General features: G+C 36.1%; 1 protein-coding gene across 15 annotated transcripts in view; it reads left to right on the top strand.

Moving 5' to 3' along the window:
* The window catches only part of CBLB (Cbl proto-oncogene B), a 225,981-nt gene extending 212,002 nt beyond the window's left edge, over positions 1–13,979 (top strand). For 14 of the 15 annotated variants that reach the window (XM_055568035.1, XM_055568032.1, XM_055568033.1 and 11 more), the window contains one exon: positions 10,214–13,979. In XM_055568035.1, the coding sequence (XP_055424010.1) occupies positions 10,214–10,473 (260 nt within the window). In that variant the 3' untranslated portion in view covers positions 10,474–13,979. Of the gene's footprint in view, positions 1–9,499; positions 10,135–10,213 lie in introns of those variants that run through there. The other variant, XM_055568034.1, reaches the window with a different exon arrangement.
* The last annotated feature ends 4,644 nt before the right edge of the window (positions 13,980–18,623 follow it).

The raw sequence follows: 18,623 nt of genomic DNA, 5'->3' as shown, positions 1-18,623 counted from the left end.
TAGCTCAACTGGAATTCCATCACCTCCACTAGCTTTATTTGTAGTGATGCTTCCTAAGGCCTACTTAACTTCACATTCCAGGATGTCTGGCTCTTTGTGTGTGATCACACCATCGTGCTTATCTGGATTGTGAAGATCTTTTTTGTATGTATATATATATGTACTGTGTATATATAGTATATGTGTGTGTGTGTGTGTGTGTGTGTATATATATATACATATATATTCATCTTCAGATACCTTTCCAGTATAGGTTATTACAACATACTGAATATAGTTCCCTGTACCATGCAGTAGGACCTTGTTTTTTACCTATTATATATATAGTACTGCTGCTGCTAAGTCTCTTCAGTTGTGTCCGACTCTGTGCGACCCCATAGACGGCAGCCCACCAGCCTCCCCCGTCCCTTGGATTCTCCAGGCAAGAACACTGGAGTGGGTTGCCATTGCCTTCTCCAGTGCATGAAAGTGAAAAGTGAAAGTGAAGTCGCTCAGTCGTGTGTGACTCTTAGCGACCCCATGGACTGCAGCCCACCAGGCTCCTCCATCCATGGGATTTTCCAGGCAAGAGTACTGGAGTGAGTTGCCATTGCCTTCTCCAATATATAGTACTATATATCTGCTAATCCCAAACTCCTAATTTATCCCTCCCTGCTCCTTTCCCCTTTTACACCAATTTGTTTTCTATATCTGTGAGTTTCTATTTCATAAATAGATTCACTTATATCACTTTTTTCAGATTCCACGTATAAGTGACATCGTATGATATTTGTCTTTCTGTGTCTGATTTACTTCACTTAGTATCATAATCTCTAGGTCCATCTGTGTTGGTACAAGTGGTATTATTTCATTCTCTTTTTATGGCTACCTAATATTCCATTGTATGTATGTATGTGTGTGTATATAGTCTCTTCTTTATCCATTCAGCTATTGATGGACACTTGGGTTGTTTCCATGTCTTGGCTACTTTAAATAGTGCTGCTGTGAACACTGGGGTGCATGTATCTTTTTGAACTTTTTTTTATCTTTTCCAGATATATCCCTGGGAAAGGGGTTGCTGGGTCATATGGTAACTTGATTTTTCATTTTTTAAGGAATCTCTATATTGTTCTCCATAATAGCTCCACCAGTTTATATCCTTCCCTTCAGTGTAGGAGGGTCCTCTTTTTCTCCACACCCTTTCCAGCATTTATTGTTTGTAGACATTTTGATGATGGCCATTCTGACCTGTGTGAGCTGATATATCATTGTAGTTTTGATTTGCATTTCTCTAATAATTAGCAGTGTTGAGCATCTTTTCATGTGCCTCTTGGCCATCTGTATGTCTTCTTTTGGAAAATGTCTCTTTAGATGATCTGCCCATTTTTTGTGTTTTGTAAAAATTGATCTGGATGAGTTGTTTGTATATTTTGGAAGTTAATCCCTTGTTTGGTTTCCTCTAGTTTAAAATACCTGGTCTTCTATTTAGGTCTTTAAACTCATTTTGAGTTTATTTTTGTATATGCTACTAGTTAATTTCATTCTTTTATATACAACTGTCCAGTTTTCCCAGCACCACTTATTGAAGACACTGTCTTTTCTCCATTGCATATTCTTGCCTCCTTCGTTATAGACTGACCATAAGTGTGTGGGTTTATTTCGGGGCTTTCTGTCCTGTTCACTGATTCCTGTTGTCTGTTTCTGTGCCAGTACAGTACTACTTTGATTCCTGTAGCTTTGTAGTATCGTCTGGAGTCAGGGAGTGTGATTCCTCCAGCTCCATTCTTCTTTCTCAAGATTGTTTTGACTACTCAAAGTCCTTTGTGTTTCGATACAAATTTCAAAATTATTTCTTCTCTGAAAAGTGCCATTGGTAATTTGATAGGAATTGCATTCAATATGTAGATTGCTTTGGGTAGTATAGTCATTTTGACAATATTTATTCTTCCAATCCAAGAACAGAATATATCTTTCTGTTTACATCACCTTCAATTTTTCATCAGTGTTTTATAGTTTTCAGAGTATGTCTTTTGCCTTCTTAGGTAGGTTTATTCCTAGGTATTTTATTCTTTCTGTTGTGACAGTAAATGGGATTGTTTTCTTAATTTCATTGATATTTTATTGTTAATGTATAGAAATGCAACAGATTTCTGTATATCAATTTTGTATCCTGCAGCTTTACCTAATTCATTAACAAGCTCTAGTAGTTTACTGGTGGCATCTTTACAATTTCTGTGTATAATAGCAAGCTATCTTCCAAAGTGACAGTTTTTTGTGTTTTTTTTTTTTTTTTTACTTCTTCCTTTCTAATTTGGATTCCTTTTTTTTTTTACTTCTCTGCTGTGGCTATGACTGCCAAAGCTATTTTGAACAAAAGTGGCAAGAGTGGCATCCTTGTCTTATTCTTGATCTTAGAATTCTTTCAGATTTTCATTGTTGAGTATGATGTTCATAATGGGTTTGCCCTGTATGTTCTTCATTATGTTGAGGTATGTTCCCTATATGCCTAAGTTCTTATCAGAAATGGATGTTGAATTTTATCAAAAGCATTTCTGTATCAAGATGATCATATGGTTTTTAGTCTTTAGCTTATTAATGTGATATATATCAAATAGATTTATGGATGCTGAAAAATCCTTGCAATCCTGGGATAAATCCCGCTTGATCATGACGTATGATCCTTTTTAATGTATTGTTGAATTCAGTTTCCTTTCAAGCTCAAATCTCAGCTCACAGATTTGTTAATAGTGAGCACTTGTCCATTCTGTAACATCCAAATCAAGGTAGATAGCTGCTTTGAGAATTATTAACACAATAGCTCTGTACTTGATGACACGCATGGGAGATGCATAAAAATCCCTCTGTAGTTTCATAAGTTTTCACACTTGAATATAACTCAGACAATTTTATTATCTTTTTCAAATTTTGGTCCATGCTGTCTTTACCAGTTTACTTCTAGCCAGTCCAATATTTCAGATATATCCATGGATACCCACTGAAACACTCTTTTCAGTTGAAAGGGAAGATTTCCAGAATGATGGAAAAATATGAAAGTCAGGAAAGACAGTATCTAACTATATATATATATATATATATATATATATATATATAGTTAGAGAAGGAAATGGCAACCCACTCCAGTGTTCTTGTCTGGAAAATCCCAGGGATGGGGGAGCCTGGTGGGCTGCCATTTATGGGGTTGCACAGAGTCGGACACGACTGAAGTGACTTAGCAGCATATATATATATATATGAAAATAAAGCAAATTCCTTGAGATGTTAAAGTACAGCTTTGAGAACAGTGCCTTGACTGATTTAAAAATAACATTCTGTATCACCAGCTCTGTATTAACAGAAACATATTCTCAAGTTACAAAAAGGATAGTGGCCTAAACATTCTATTTTCACAGCTTTGTAGTTTACACCATAGCATGCAGGTATTATTGAGCCCAGAATAACATCATTTACATATATGATTTCAACTGGTAGAAATTTCAAGGAAGAACTCTGAGTGACAAACCCGTTGAAACATCCCCAGATAGGCATTTACCAGAAGCCTGAACTGGCTTTGTACCTGAGTGAAAAACTAGTCTTGATATTACTTTGAGGATATTACTTTGAGGGTCTCAGCAAGCTGTAACATCAAATATTTCAACTGAATCCTTGAACTTTCTTTACAAACACAGTCAAACTACGGAAAATAAGATACTTTTTTTCTAGCAAGATACTTGTTCACATGCTCCTTCACAGGGCTACCAAGCTGTCCACTAGTTTATTTCATACTTGGAGAGGGACTTAGCTTGCCTTCTGGATTAGATCTTTCCATCAAAAACTTGAGACTGGATGATACGTGCCTTTGGGATACTAACAGCACTTATTTTGCAGTAGCATTTTTATACCATTAAGGCCTTTTTAAGATGACTGTTGAGGATTCTGGTATAATTTGCTGCATCTTATAAATTCCATTTCTGTTTTTTATGGTGGTCTAGTTGATGGTGACCAATTAATATTTATAAACTTTATGAAAAGAATATTTCTAATTCCAAAATTTTAATTGATTTAAAAGTATTTTCCTTATACACTTACCTAAAAAAGATGTGTGCATGTCTTCATATACAAAGAGCCTTTAGAATGTTTTATTCCTTCCCCTCCAAAAGTTTATAACTCTCTAAAGTTTTTAGATCTAACAGTATTTAATGATATGAATATGTTATAATGATAGTTAATAAGTGGATTTTACCAGATTGTGTTAAATTCATATATACCTGTATATGGGTGACATATATTAGCAAAATTATTATTTTGCTAATAATTGCTTATTTCTTCACGTGGGGTTCATGTCTATACTAGCTATGCAGGAGCTTTTACACATTTTTCAGTTTGCTTTTCTCTTGTTTTAACACATATGTGCTACAGTTTGAATACTATTCTTTAAAAACCCAGGGAATCCAGCTGACAGAATACAAAGTCATAATGATGATGTGTTTTTGCTCATGCTGATGAGTACAGCTGAGCTTTTTAATATTCTTAGTATTTTTTTTTAATTTTATTTTATTTTTAAACTTTACATAATTGTATTAGTTTTGCCAAATATCAAAATGAATCCGCCACAGGCATACATGTGTTCCCCACCCTGAACCCTCCTCCCTCCTCCCTCCCCATACCATCCCTCTGGGACATTTAAGGCAACACTTAATGCTAGAATTTCAGCACATGACTTGTATTAAATGTGTTTGTAACAGATATTACCAAGTATACCTGCAAAGTAAAGGAGGTCTCATAGAAGGAATTGATTCCAGTACTACTTTTCCTTCATTAGCTTAAAGGAAAAGTGATCAGATGTTGAATGAATTTTATATTAAGACCTCAACTGGAAACTATGGCTTCATTTCACATAAGAGTTGGAATTGTGTATTGTTATTAGAGATGTTTTAAGATAGTGTTTTTAAGGTTTTATGTTCCAACAAAGGAAATTGCAGTGTTACAGAGTTTTACTTTAGTTCAGCTACCTAAAATGTTTTTCCTTATACACAGCTTCAGGTTTAAAACCACAGAACATAGTGTTATTTTTCTTACAAACATAATACTAATAACTTCTATAACAATTTTCTGAATGTATTAAAAAAAGTTATAACCTAGGCTCTGTTTTTAACAATCATAATTACCTACTATAGTGTATGTGAAGATTTTGGTAAAAACTGTGTATCTAAAACATGTCCTTCTAAAATTAGATAGTATATCAATAGTGGTAGCAATTCAAGTTTACATAATGAGTTACAGAAATAATTGATCCAACTTATGTGTCAATAATAAAATGAGATTTATGTCTTAATGAGTTATTTATTTTTAATACTCAGGTATTGTTATACATGAACAAATATGTGTTCCAAGATTCTTCATGTCCATCCCAAGTGTTGTCAGTGAATTACTAAAATAATCTTAGAAATTATATCTCAAACTTTAAAAAAGATTATGTACAGTTTAGCACCTATAATTTTAAATATAGATAACAAAATTTAGTTTAATATGTTTTGAGTAGTTTTTATTATGGGATAAAGATCTAGCCATAACTTAAATGGGGGAGAGACAGCAATGTTTAGTAATGTACCCAAGGTCTCAAAGCTAGTAAATGATGGGATTTGATTCAGTAAGTATGCAGCCATTTATATTGTTGTTAGGTTTAAAAACTTAACTCACCCATTCATATAATAATGATTGCTAAGCTGAGTTTGGAGATACCGATTAGAAAAATCAAAAACAGTAGCGAAGGAAGAGGGTACTAAGAAATCTAAAATTGTAGGAGAGATTTCAAAACTGCATTATGATCACATGACTTTAGGGAGCTACTGTGTGCTTTCTGTACTTTTTTAAGATTCTTGAGTTTAAGAAGCTCAAGAAGCTCAAGATTCTTTAATATTCAGACTTGTAAAACGCACAGTAGACAGAATCTGAAGCTTTGTTTAAAATTATTAAAGTAGTACATGGACCGGAGAAGGCGATGGCACCCCACTCCAGTACTCTTGCCTGGGAAATCCCATGGGCGGAGGAGCCTGGTGGGCTGCAGTCCATGGGGTCGCGAAGAGTTGGACACGACTGAGCGACTTCACTTTCACACATTGGAGAAGGCAATGGCAAACCACTGCAGTACTCTTGCCTGGAGAATCCCAGGGACGGGGGATCCTGGTGGGCTGCCGTCTCTGGGGTCGCACAGAGTCGGACACGACTGAAGCGACGCAGCAGCACATGGACATTAGAGAATAAAGTAGAATTTAAAGAAGCAAAAGTCACCTGCACCCATGTCATCAATAGAAACAGTATTGCCATTTTGGAGCCCGTCTTTCTAATGGTTGCCCATGCACACGTTCACACAGTGGAAATCATACTCCACAGTATAATATAGTATCATACCTTTCTTACACATCATTAAACTTTTTTGAAATGTCAGTGTCACTTTAAATTATTGTATGATAGTCCATCATTTTGATACACTGTCACACTAGCACTTCCCACATCTTTTTCTCCACCAAAGAGCTAACTCTGAATGACAAAGAGATTACGTCTTTAACTAAAAGTGAACCGTCACATGCAGGGAATTGCCTTAAAAAATCTTTGTTATTTCAAAAATGTCTACACATTTTACATTTTACTTGGTATGTCTACATTTCCATCTTTAAAAATATTTAAGTCTCTCATATCCTTGAGTAAAACTAGTGACCAGGAAGATGTACTGTTTGTATCTGGTGGCTCCTCATCTTTTTGCACTGACTTGGATATTGTTACCCTTGCTCCTAGGAGTTCAAAAATACCATGAGCATGGACAGTGACCCCAGAATAAACACATGTGCTTCCAATCACATTTTTAAGGATACATGTATTCAGGTACAGAAATCCCCACAGAGCTTGTAAAATTCACAGTCATTCCAGTGTACTACAAAACTACAACACAACTCCTTTGAGGGAACTCTAAGATTGGTTCATCTGCCCCTTTCCCTCATATACACATTCCAATGTAAGGACCTGGTGTCTCCTCTTTTAGACACCGTGAGAAAGAAATGGGGACAGAGAAGGCTGAAGCCCATGAGTTTTAGGAAGAGGTGTCTAGAGAAAGGGGTTGGCTTTAAGTGATTTGATATAATCATCAGCATGAAACTTTTTTAACAGGTTTTTTTTTTTTATTCTTAAAGGTTACTCTTCAAGTTGTAAGAGATCTTTCTTGTTGGTATCTTGCTTAAAAGTTTATAAGAGCTCACTATAAATTCCAAGGTTTTTTTTCCTGTTCCACACTTGCATCCCTATTGATTTATAGTAATTGCTCTTCTATACAGCGTTTGAGTATAGTGGTTACCATTACAGATGTGAATTCATTGTCCTCTTTTTCAAAGTCTCCTCAGCACATACACCAAGCATTACATTAATTCACATACTACCTGAGAAGAGATAAGTTACACCTCTAAAAATGGAGACAAAAAAGTATATTTGCAGAGTGAGAATTATAAAAGCAAACTGCTTACTTAGCTGAAAGTCACTCTAAATCTTAGTGGCCAAGCAGAGATGAATCTGAGTCTCTTGAGTGGTGCTCCTCATTGACATCCTCACCTGGAAAAGTTGTAGCTGTCAGTTGCTGGTGCAGAGCTACACTATACAATTAAAACAGTCACACAAAAAATTAAATTCCAAATTGAATAAAATATTCAGCAATAAATAGAAATGTATATATTAACAGGTGGCCAAAAGTCACAACATAACTTCCACTTAACTTCCATTCGTGGGCTCTAATACATGATACTGTTCAACTCAGGGCATCTGTAAGATTCCAAAGACATGTCAGGTTAGGGTGGCGAGGACTAGGGTTAAATAAGTCGGTATATATGAGAGTTTTGTATTTTAAAAAAAAATGTATTTGTGGACACACTAATCTTTACTTCAGAGGTTTGTCCTTTTTACTGAAAAGATATCCAAAATCTATTGTGATTCTTTCCACAAGTGGATTGAATCATTTCCTCAGATATCATATCTATTGATATTTGAAATAGACCAGAGATACCTTAACTCCTCTAGTTTTGATTTAATCATTTTGTGGAGTGTTTCATTTTCCCTAACATTTGGTTTAACCTAACTTGGGTTTCCTGAATTATGCTTAGTTCTTATGATTTTTTAAGAAGAGAATAACTTTCTCAAGAAAAAATGATCATCTGCACGTTCCCATTACATTTGGCCAGTATTACCTACAGCAGCCTCATAGAGTGAATAGATTTCTTGGGGGGTTTTCCTGGTGATAGATGTCATATTTTTTAGAGTCATCTACCAAGATCAAAGACACGTGTTTATTAAGTCTAAAATCTAAAAGTTCTAAAACTTAATTTTTTATTATACCATGAGATGTCTTGCTGTTACAGCATCTTTCCCAGTTGAGTAGTCTACACAGCTATACTTATCAAAAATGCTTAATAGTCATGTGCCTTTCTCAGTATTTTAGACAGGAATAAAAGAACAGTATTGGAAAAATTCTTCAAAAACTACAAGGAATTTAACTTTGTATTTAATTCTAGGTCCTTTTCACACCGAAAAATAAGCCAGAACAGACAGGATTTCAATGTATAAATTCCGTGGTACTGATTAAAGGAAGTCTTGCTAGAATTTCTAATAGTTTTTCGGAAGGGATTAGAAGCAAAGCATAATTTATTGTCCATCTCTGCATGACATTAATGGAAATACTTAATAGAAAAATAAATGAAACCTCAACAGTAAGAAATGCAATTTACTAGACCATAATAATTTGAGATGTTTAGTTACAGATACACAAAACAGCACAGACTTTACCAAGAACCAGAAACTAATGTGTGTTCTTATGTCTGAGTAGAATGAGCTGTATCTATCGCTATAATATTTTTTCAAACTAGATATTATTCTGTAAGAAATAAACAAAAATAAGACTATCATCCAATTTTGTGTAGAACTAAATATTTTCATCCTGGAGGCTTTTGTGTATGTTGATAGTGCTGGAATTGCAAATAGAATTTTTTTTATTACCATCTCAGACAAATACACTTTTGAGAAAATGTGAAATAATGTATCAGATGATTCTCAGATTTACATTTATTATTGAAAATATCAGCTTACCACGTTTGCAGACGCCATCAGGAAAGTTGGCAGAGTAGAGATCAGGAAGGACAGGATGAGCACAGGAGTCATGAGGCATTTGTGTTCGAGCCTCACTTCTTCGTTTATTTAACTGTGTCCCTGAATGTTGCACTTGTCAGTCATCTAAGAAAAAAAGGATTAAATAAATATTGATGTCTGTCTTGTCAAATTTATGCCATCAAACATTTATGGGTTTAAGACAACTTTTAATCTCTTTTTAAAATCTAGGCTTTTGATATTACATACCATGTACAGATAAATGGAAATCTGTGATAAAAGTGCCCCCTTACGTTACTAGCCCACTTCCTGGTGATCTGCATGGTGGTGGCCTATATTTTCTTTGTTCTTAATGAGATTACTTGGCATTTTTGGACACCAGTGTCATTTGGTTTAACTTTGGGAAACGAACACCAAGAGACTGACCTGGAACCCAGTTCTCCACTGTTTCTGCTGGCTTCGCTTTGTTTTTCAAGCTGAGCTTTCTACATTGGAATCTGGATGAAGTATTTCAGCAAAGCACCAGCCTATTGACTAACGGCTGTATGAAAGCGTCTGCTGTTTCATTATTTCCCCCCAGCGTCAGTAAGGCCTCACTTTCCAGCATTCTAACTGGAAAAATATGCTGCAAAGCGTATTTCTCAGAAGTCTTTCTTGTGACATGGGGTGGGACGTAGGACCTGATGGGGATGTTCTAGCAGGAATATCATTGAGCTTGTAACAGTTTCTTTCAGTAGAAACTTCCCAGGAAATTATCTCCACCATAGTAGAGAAGGGTTACTGTATTGCCAGAGTGAAAGCTTTTCTTTTTCAGTTATTTTTTTTTCCTTCTATATCTTTTATTTCATATGATTTAAAGAATAATATGTAGAAGTGGGAAGACATTTGTGTTAATTTCTCAAATTTCCAACACACCTTACCTTTGTTTTCCTGACATTCAAAATAGGGACAATATAACCTATTCAACCACAGTATATAAAAATGGTTTTTGTAGAAACAATGAAAAACTGTTTTATAAAATAATGAAATCCTACTGATGTATAATGTCTTTCTTTTTATCTCTTTATTTAAATACTTCTCTTTAAAATCTACTCAGATGGTTCACAAGCACCAGCCAGACCTCCTAAACCACGACCCCGCAGGACTGCACCAGAAATTCACCACAGAAAACCCCACGGGCCTGAGGCAGCATTGGAAAATGTCGATGCAAAAATTGCAAAACTCATGGGAGAGGGTTATGCCTTTGAAGAAGTGAAAAGAGCCTTAGAGATAGCCCAGAATAACGTGGAAGTGGCCCGTAGCATCCTCCGAGAATTTGCCTTCCCGCCTCCAGTCTCCCCACGTCTAAATCTATAGCAACCAGGATCATAAAGACCAGGAGGCAAAGCAGTCACTGACTATTCCAGGCGTGTGGAGAGAAAAGTGAGATGGGATTCAAGAGAGAAGCTTTCTCCTCCTCACGTGGCATCTTTGAGAAGAGAAGCTTGGAAGTGGCTGCTTCTCAGAAGACAGCTGCTGCTTGCTCAGGATGCCAAGGGCTGCAGCTTCCTTACTTGCTAGCCATACTTTTAAATCAGGGTTGAACTGACAAAAATAATTTAAAACGTTTACTTCCCTTGAACTTTGAATCTGTGAAATGCTTTTCCTGTTTACAAGTTGGCAAAGTTTCAGTTTGTTTTTTACTTTTGTTTTCAGATTTTTGGTTTTTTTTTTGATACCTGTACTGTGTTCTTGATCAACCCTCTGTGCAGTGGTCAGGTCTGCTGTAACATTTCCTACCAGCTCCCTTGCTGTGTGCGTCAACAGCGAAGTCACATATTCATTGTGATCGCTCCCATCCCAGCCCCCTACCCAGGTCCAGTTTCATTTCTCCCATTTACAAGATGCTTTAAAGGTTCTGATTTTCAGCGTATCAAACTAAAGCAAAACAAGTGTGTGGCCTTCACTACTGAGTTCTCTTTGGAAACCATCACTGTTGAGAGATGGGGAAAATCTGAATGTATAAAGCATTTTTGGTTAATGAACTGCCTTTTATAAGGGATTTTCATATAATATAGAAGAGCTTCCCTTTTTGGTGTAAGTTTTGTGATCTTTAATCTTCCACACTCATTTTTGTCATCCTCAAGGTGTAATGACTGTAAAAAAAAAAAATAATAATAACAACCTGAAATATTGGAAAGCAACTACTGCAGAGGTGGGAGAAATACACTTACACATGACAATGCCATACTAAAGTTAGATAACGAGGTCCCTTGATATTTATGCCTGCATTACTGATGAGGCATACTGAATAAGAGGGCCATCTCCCAGAAGTGTATTAGTAATTTTCAGATAAAATTATGAGCATACCTTTCCCAAAGTGGAACAGACTTCATTTCCTGTTTGAGTGATTACACTCTGGTACCTAACAAGCTTAGGAACCAGTTCGTCTTGACGTGGAAACAGTAAATCTTTGATGCACTGTTCAGTGCTAATGCTACTGTGGCAACGTTGTATTTTTTTTTTTTTTTGCAAAATTCTTAATAATTTTCTACCATCAAATTAGAGTTCATATTTAATTTTTAGAGTCGCATGCATTGCTCCACGTTGTTCCATCCAGTCAGGTGAAAGAAATTTATATAGTTTTGCCTTTTTTGCAAAATGAAAGTAGGTTCTTCAGAAACCACATTATTACTTTTAAACCTACAGATATTTATTGGGCACCTGTGATGTGCTCCGTGCTGTCAGGCACTGTGTTCTTAAAGCACAAACCATCACAAAGTGATTGCATTGTGGTATTCTGTTACCCTTTATCCGCACTTTGGATGGTCAAAAAGTGTCTCTGCTAGACAAAAGCATGGGAGGTTTCCACCAGTGCTTCAGAATTTTCAGGCAGCCATCTTTTTAAATTATTATTTAGTAAAGAATTGAGACAAAGCCAGGTCTGTGTTAAATGCTTGACCCACGAGTGGTTTTCTAAATGTGTACTGCCTGCGTTTGTGCACGTTTCTGTCACTCATTTAACTTCACAGTGTGATGTAAAAAGATGCCTCTCATAATGAGTGCCTCTTTGGATTTGAAAGCATGTGACCAAACGTGTAGCAGAGCCAAAGGAAACTAAGTCAAGACTTGTACAGTCATTGTGTTGACCCGGGGAGGGAAGCAGCACATTTCTTTGTGAGCTGACACGTGCCCTGACTTGACAACTTGGTCTCCTAACATGAGGTACTTGAGGAGTCATAGGCCTTGGATAGTTTGTGCTCATGTTTTAATTTCTTCATCTGATTCTGAGCTGGTTCATGTCCCTGGAAGAGAATTTTTAATTTGCCTTAGATGTTCTTCCTGTAAGTAAGTATATGAGGGCAGTTTTTTATACTTTTAAAAATTGCATTGGCTAATTCTCCATCGCTTTATGAACTCCATGTTATAGCATCATGATTTTTCATTTGTTTTTATTAGTTTCTGATGTCATGCTGAAATAGCACTGTGTTTTGGGTTTGTTTGTGTTTTTAATGACTTGCTGATCTTTGGTACAGTCGAAAAGCCAAAAGTTGCCACTTCATTGTGATAACATTCTTAATAGATCAGGGAAGGATGTAAAATGTGAGTGTTAGAAAGCATAGTATAATCTCATTCAAACAATCTTAAAAAAATGAATGAAAATTTCCAATGAAAGTGAGAAAAAGAATAGTGACAATATAGTAAGTTTAGACCTGTAATTTTTAAAATCTATTTTGCAAGAAAATTTACTAGCCTGCACGAAAATCTCTCTGTACCTAGTTCTCAATAGCAACCATTAGTTTTACCATGAAAAAGACCGAATCAAAAATTTGTATGGAATGGAAAGAGTGGAAACTTTCTATCAAACACTGTCATTGAAAACTTACTGCTACCTATTACTTAAAAAAGATTTTTTTGAGGAAATAATTAAAAACACAGTTTTTAATCATAAAAGTGACTAGCCATTAATGGCTGGAAATGATCCAGGTTTGGTTTCACTGTGATCCAAAGTTTGACATTCCTCCAATTTCTCAAGATTTGGTAATATGATTATTTGTAAAGCCAGTACAGCATACCATTTATATAATTAAAACAGATCATTGCCAACATTAACCTGCTCTCCCCTGTCCCCTAACATATTCTGGGGCAGAAGTACTTATCTTTAAAGATAATCCAGTAAATTATCTCCATAATTAATCTCTTTTTCCCCTTTGATGTCTATAATATCTATCCTGGCCAAATTTTCTAGAATTGAATCAGCAGAGCTTATGGTCAACTTGAACTTCCTTCCATAAAGGTGACCCCTCCCCGTCTATATTCCCTTGCCTATATTGCAAATAGTCTTAATAACAGAACCCTAATTGCCCATGAACCTCAGAGGGCCCATTGGTTAACTCCATATTCCACACACATGAACACTTGCAAAGATTTCTTCATAATGTGAATTTTTTTCTTGTTCTGTTCCAGAAGCATTTCTTACAGTTTGGACATTATTTTTCCTCTCAGTTCTTCAACTTGAAGCTTTAATTTGCACTGAATTGTCTAACCCAGTTAAATTTTTCAGTTTTTTTCCTCTTATGCTGACAGATTTGAAAGCAAATCACAGTATGTTTTCAACAATACAGGTACTGCCTGTTGACCTGGAATTTTAGTGCTTCTAGGAAGAGTTTGCAGAAAATGACAGCAGTTGAGTGAAGGGTTTTCTTCTCAATTACTATTTTATTTTTAATGCCTTTTTAAAACTTGTCTAATGTGGCAGAATAGCTATGTGTTCAATTAATTTATATTTTATTCATCCTTTTTCAATTCTGGTTATTATGTAAACTCCAGTACAATTTTATCTGTTCTTTTAAGGTATTTTATAAAATGAATGTTAACAAAAGCAGAGTTGGTATATTATTTTTCAAATGAATGCAAACATTTCAGAGCAGTTCTACGTTGTATTTTTTATCTTCACGTTCAGAGCTAACGGTCAACATCGTATCAAGTACCCATCCCAAATGGTTCAATTATTAAATAACAAAACCATATCATTTAAAGGTATTTCACATAGATAAGCTAGCTACTCCCATGCCTTAGAACTGAAAAGTCAAAGTTATATTAAGGCCCTGAGTAAGAAATATCAAATCTGGGAAAAGCTGATTGTCTTCTAATGACATACCATATAATTGATATTTCTTAAAAGTAACATCTGTTCTTTATATTCTTTAAATTCTTGATTATTCTAATCATTTGTTACTGGCCAGTACATATCAGGGAGAGGACAATGGAGACAAACCATGTTAATAACTGCTTTTATATCAGAAACCATAACAGAATGTTGTGAAAATCACTGGTACATGCATAGTAGTAATAACTATACTTTCAAAGAACACACAATTAAATGGGAGCTGCAAGCACATAATTCCAATACAGAGAACACTGTACAGAAGTTATCACATTGTACTGGCATTATGTACATATGGTAAGTGCGAAGAACCCAGGTCTCCTGCATTGCAGGCAAATTCTTTACCAGCTGAGCCACCAGGGAAGTCCAAGAATACTGGAGTGGGTGGCCTATGCCTCCAGCGGATCTTCCCGACCCAGACGTTGAGCCAGCGTCTCCTGCATTGCAGGCGGATTCTTCACCAGCTAGCTGAGCTACCAAGGAAGCCCCAGAAGAACTATGTTGGGCCCTTAATATATGCAAGGAACTTAGTGCTAAAGCATTTAACAACCATCATGCCTCTTCTAAGACTGTCAAAGTAGGGTGTGATATGTTCCTTCTGAAAAGTCAGAGAAATAATAAGACTGAATAGCATTTTGTTAGCCTAAAAAGAAATAAGGTTTTTGTTGTTAAGAACTCAGGAGGTGAAGCTTTTCAAACAGGAACAGCACACATGATAGAACACTTGTTATTTAGACAAAGGTGACAAGTAGTAGGATGCTTGGAACACAGAAGAGACTAGGAGGCCACCTTGATGACCGAAGGTGAAGGGCCATGCAGCGTCTCAGATCCTAGGGATCAGGTTAGGAATCACTTGCTGGAACTCAGATGATAACATCCATGAAAATGCTTAGAGATTGGGGTGTGTTTAACAGGAATTGCCACATCAAATTACAATCTGGCTATAAACTAAAGGGAAATTTAATTTTCAGGCCTCGCTTTTATGTCCCTCTTGATTTTCAAGAGAAACTTGGGTGGTATTCTTAATTACCTGTTTTTGCTGCTTTTTCATTCTCACTGCCACCACCCTCTTTGGGGTCTTAATTTTGACTCCCCTAGAATTTTTAATAGCCTGTAATTGACCTCTGTGGCTCTAGTGCAAGGCAGCCTGAAGTTTCGGAAATTCAAATTCAATGTGCCGCTTCCATGTAAAACCCCTGAATACTCTATGGTAGAGATCCCTTGTCTGCATTCCTTTTCCTACTCACCTCCTGTCCTAGACCCTCTTCAATTCTGCTGAGCTGGCAACTGTCCAAATAGCCTCACACATCTTTATACTTACTAGTTCTTCTGACTGTTCCTTTCCCTTTTCCAGCCTAGCCAACTCATTCTTTAAAATCTACCTCAAGTATTTCTCCTGTGAAGCATTTCTTATCTTATCCCACAGTCTGAGTTAAGCATGTCATCGTCTACATCTCACATAGCACCAGTATTCTAATGCTTATAGTGTGGTTTTTGCAGTTACTTCATTCCACAGATGGCCCCAATTAGACTGAACTTCTTTAGTAGAGGAAGCATGTCTAATACATGTCTATGTCCGAAGCTCCTACTATAGAGCCCAGCACATACTAAACAAAATGCTTCAAATAGATCAAAATGGCACTCAAGCAGCCAACAGTGGAAGCAGTTCTGAAAGCTCTGCAACTAGCTCCCTGCATGCAATGCCATCTCTTTGATTCTGCTTTCTTCACCCAGGGACCAGGAGATAGATAAGTCTACTCACTAATGTGATTACAGTAGAAGCCTACGTTTCTCTTCACTGTTTGGATGGGGAGCAAAAATTAATTAGTAAAAAATCAGATTCACAAAAGCTAGATTTTAAAATTTAGAGATAAAATTTTTTTTTAATTTATTCATTTTTAGTAACTTAAGAATACTTAATTCTTCATAAAGAGTTCATGACAAACATGTCCAAGAAACTACTACTCACACATTCCCATGACGTAACAGTGGTTAAAAGTGCAGGCTCTGGAATCAGACTACCTAAGATCAGTTCCTACCTCTGCTGCAAGTTATATGACCTTAGGTGTCCTAACCACATTGTGCATCAGTTGCTTCATCAGTAAAATAAGAATAGCAACTAAACCTACAGTAATGGATTTACTACAGTAAAGGGGGCTTGTGAGTCAATACTGATAAAGAACTTAAAATGTGTCTAGTACCATTGAATGCTCAATAAATGGCAGTTCTAATTAGCACATTCCTCAAAGAACTTAAGCCCCATTTCATCTCTTAGGATCTGCAGAGTAGATGGCAAAGAGAAGCATGTCAGATTTATCCTGTTACTTCATATAGCAAAAGGTAGACAACAAAGGAACAAGATTGTTCTGGCTAAACTGAGAAAACAAAACTTTGAAAGGTAATGAGCTACATATTCTGTTGACAAATTGTAGAGTTGAGTTTTTTACATAAAACATTTACTATCATCATGTGCTCTTCCTGTACTTGGTACACAAAGCCCAGTACAATGAAAGTAGAGATTAGAGATGGTGATGTGGCTAAATCTCCAACGTTACTCTGGGTTCCTCAAGAGCTACATTCTCCCACACTGACCCCCACCCCCAAGACCAAATATTCAGAAGCTCTCTTATAAATAGATGAAAACTTTATTTTTAAAGTTTAAAATCATTCTAAAACCCACCTAGCAAACCTCTGCAGGACTCATTAAGATGCCAGTATCAGCACTCATCCACAGCCCTCAAGATATATACAAAGAAGATGATGGACTCGGGGGCTGGCCTGGGAGAAGTGAGTAATGGGTATGATGTTACTGACTGAATCCACCTCTCCCAAGCCAAACAATGTTAAGTCCAGAAAAGTCAATTACAGAGATTAAGAAACTCATTGCATTCCACTGAATATCTGCTTACACAGTGGACTTACTGATGTGCCATCTGTGTCTGAGCAAAGTGAAAACAAGACAGTGAAGAGAGACTGGCAGCGAATCACCTGAGAAGGAGCCTCACCGTTTGCAGGGCAAGGATATATATTCTTACAAGACAAGCAGACCCCTGTCGAGGCAGCCGACCCTGAGCCATCTTGCCACAAGAACACAATACCCCAAGTACAAAAAGACTGTGATCTGTATGCCACTGGACCAGGCATGAGGGAACCCTGCCACTGAATATTTTCTGTCAGATAGTGAAAAGGAGAAAAGTTAAAAGCACCAAGAGAAAAAACATACAAGGGAAGCCCCACAGAGTTGATTTTTCAGCACAAGTTTTCAGTAGAAGTGCCATGATATATTTCAAGTGCTAAAAAGAAAAACTACCACCAAGAATTCTCTATTTGGCAAGGTTATTACTGAGAATTAAATACAGAATTTCCCAGACAGGCAAAAACCTTTTTAAGAGAGGCCATCACCAGTAAACCAGCCTCACAAGAAATGTTAAAGGATCTTAAGGAAAAGAAAAGAGAGTACACCCAGAAATAAGAAAATATATAAAAGGAAAAAAGTTTATATCACTGGTAGGCAAATACATAGTAAAGGCAATGGATCAACCACTTAAATAGTATCAAGGTTAAAAGACAAAAAAAATCAGCTATCACTACTGGGAGTTAAGGGATATAAAAAATAAAAAGATATTAAATATGACGTCAAAAGCATAAAATATTGAGGTAATGAAAAAAAAAAAAAAACCTAAACCTTATAGAATGTGTTCAAACTTAGGTGACTACCAGCTTTAAACAAATAGACAGACATGAACCTCATGTAACCACAGAGCAAAAATGTATCATAGATACACAAAAAATAAAGGAACCTATATATCATTAAAGAGAGTCAAACCACAAAAAGGAAGATTTAAAGAAGAAAAAAGAATTACAAAGGCAACCAAAAAAACATTTAACACAATGGCAGTAAGGATATACTTATTGATAATCACTTTAGATAGCAATGGACTAAATGCTCCAATCAAAAGACACGGTGACTGAATGGATAAGGAAACAAGACTCATATACACTGCCTACAAGAGACTCATTTCACTCACTTACGACTCATTTAAAGACACCCAAAGGCAAAGTAAAAAGATGGGAAAAGATATTCAATGTAAACAAAAACAGAAAGCTAAGGTTTAAAAAAAAAAAAAAGCTCAGATAGCAATACTTATATTAGACAACAGACTACAAAATGAAGATTATAAGAAAAGGAAGAGCATTACATAATGATAAAGGGGTCAATATGAAGATTCAGAAATACTTATTCACCCAATACAGGAGCACCTAAGTATATAAAACAAATGTTAACAGACATAAAGGGAATAAAGGGAGAAACTGACAGTGAAGCTCTATATAGTCAGCAAAAACAAGACCAGGAGCTGAC

The sequence above is a fragment of the Bubalus kerabau genome, chromosome 2, assembly GCF_029407905.1.
Source record: "Bubalus kerabau isolate K-KA32 ecotype Philippines breed swamp buffalo chromosome 2, PCC_UOA_SB_1v2, whole genome shotgun sequence".
In the NCBI taxonomy this organism is placed as follows: Eukaryota; Metazoa; Chordata; class Mammalia; order Artiodactyla; family Bovidae; genus Bubalus; species Bubalus kerabau.
This window is presented reverse-complemented; position numbering and strand designations above follow the sequence as displayed.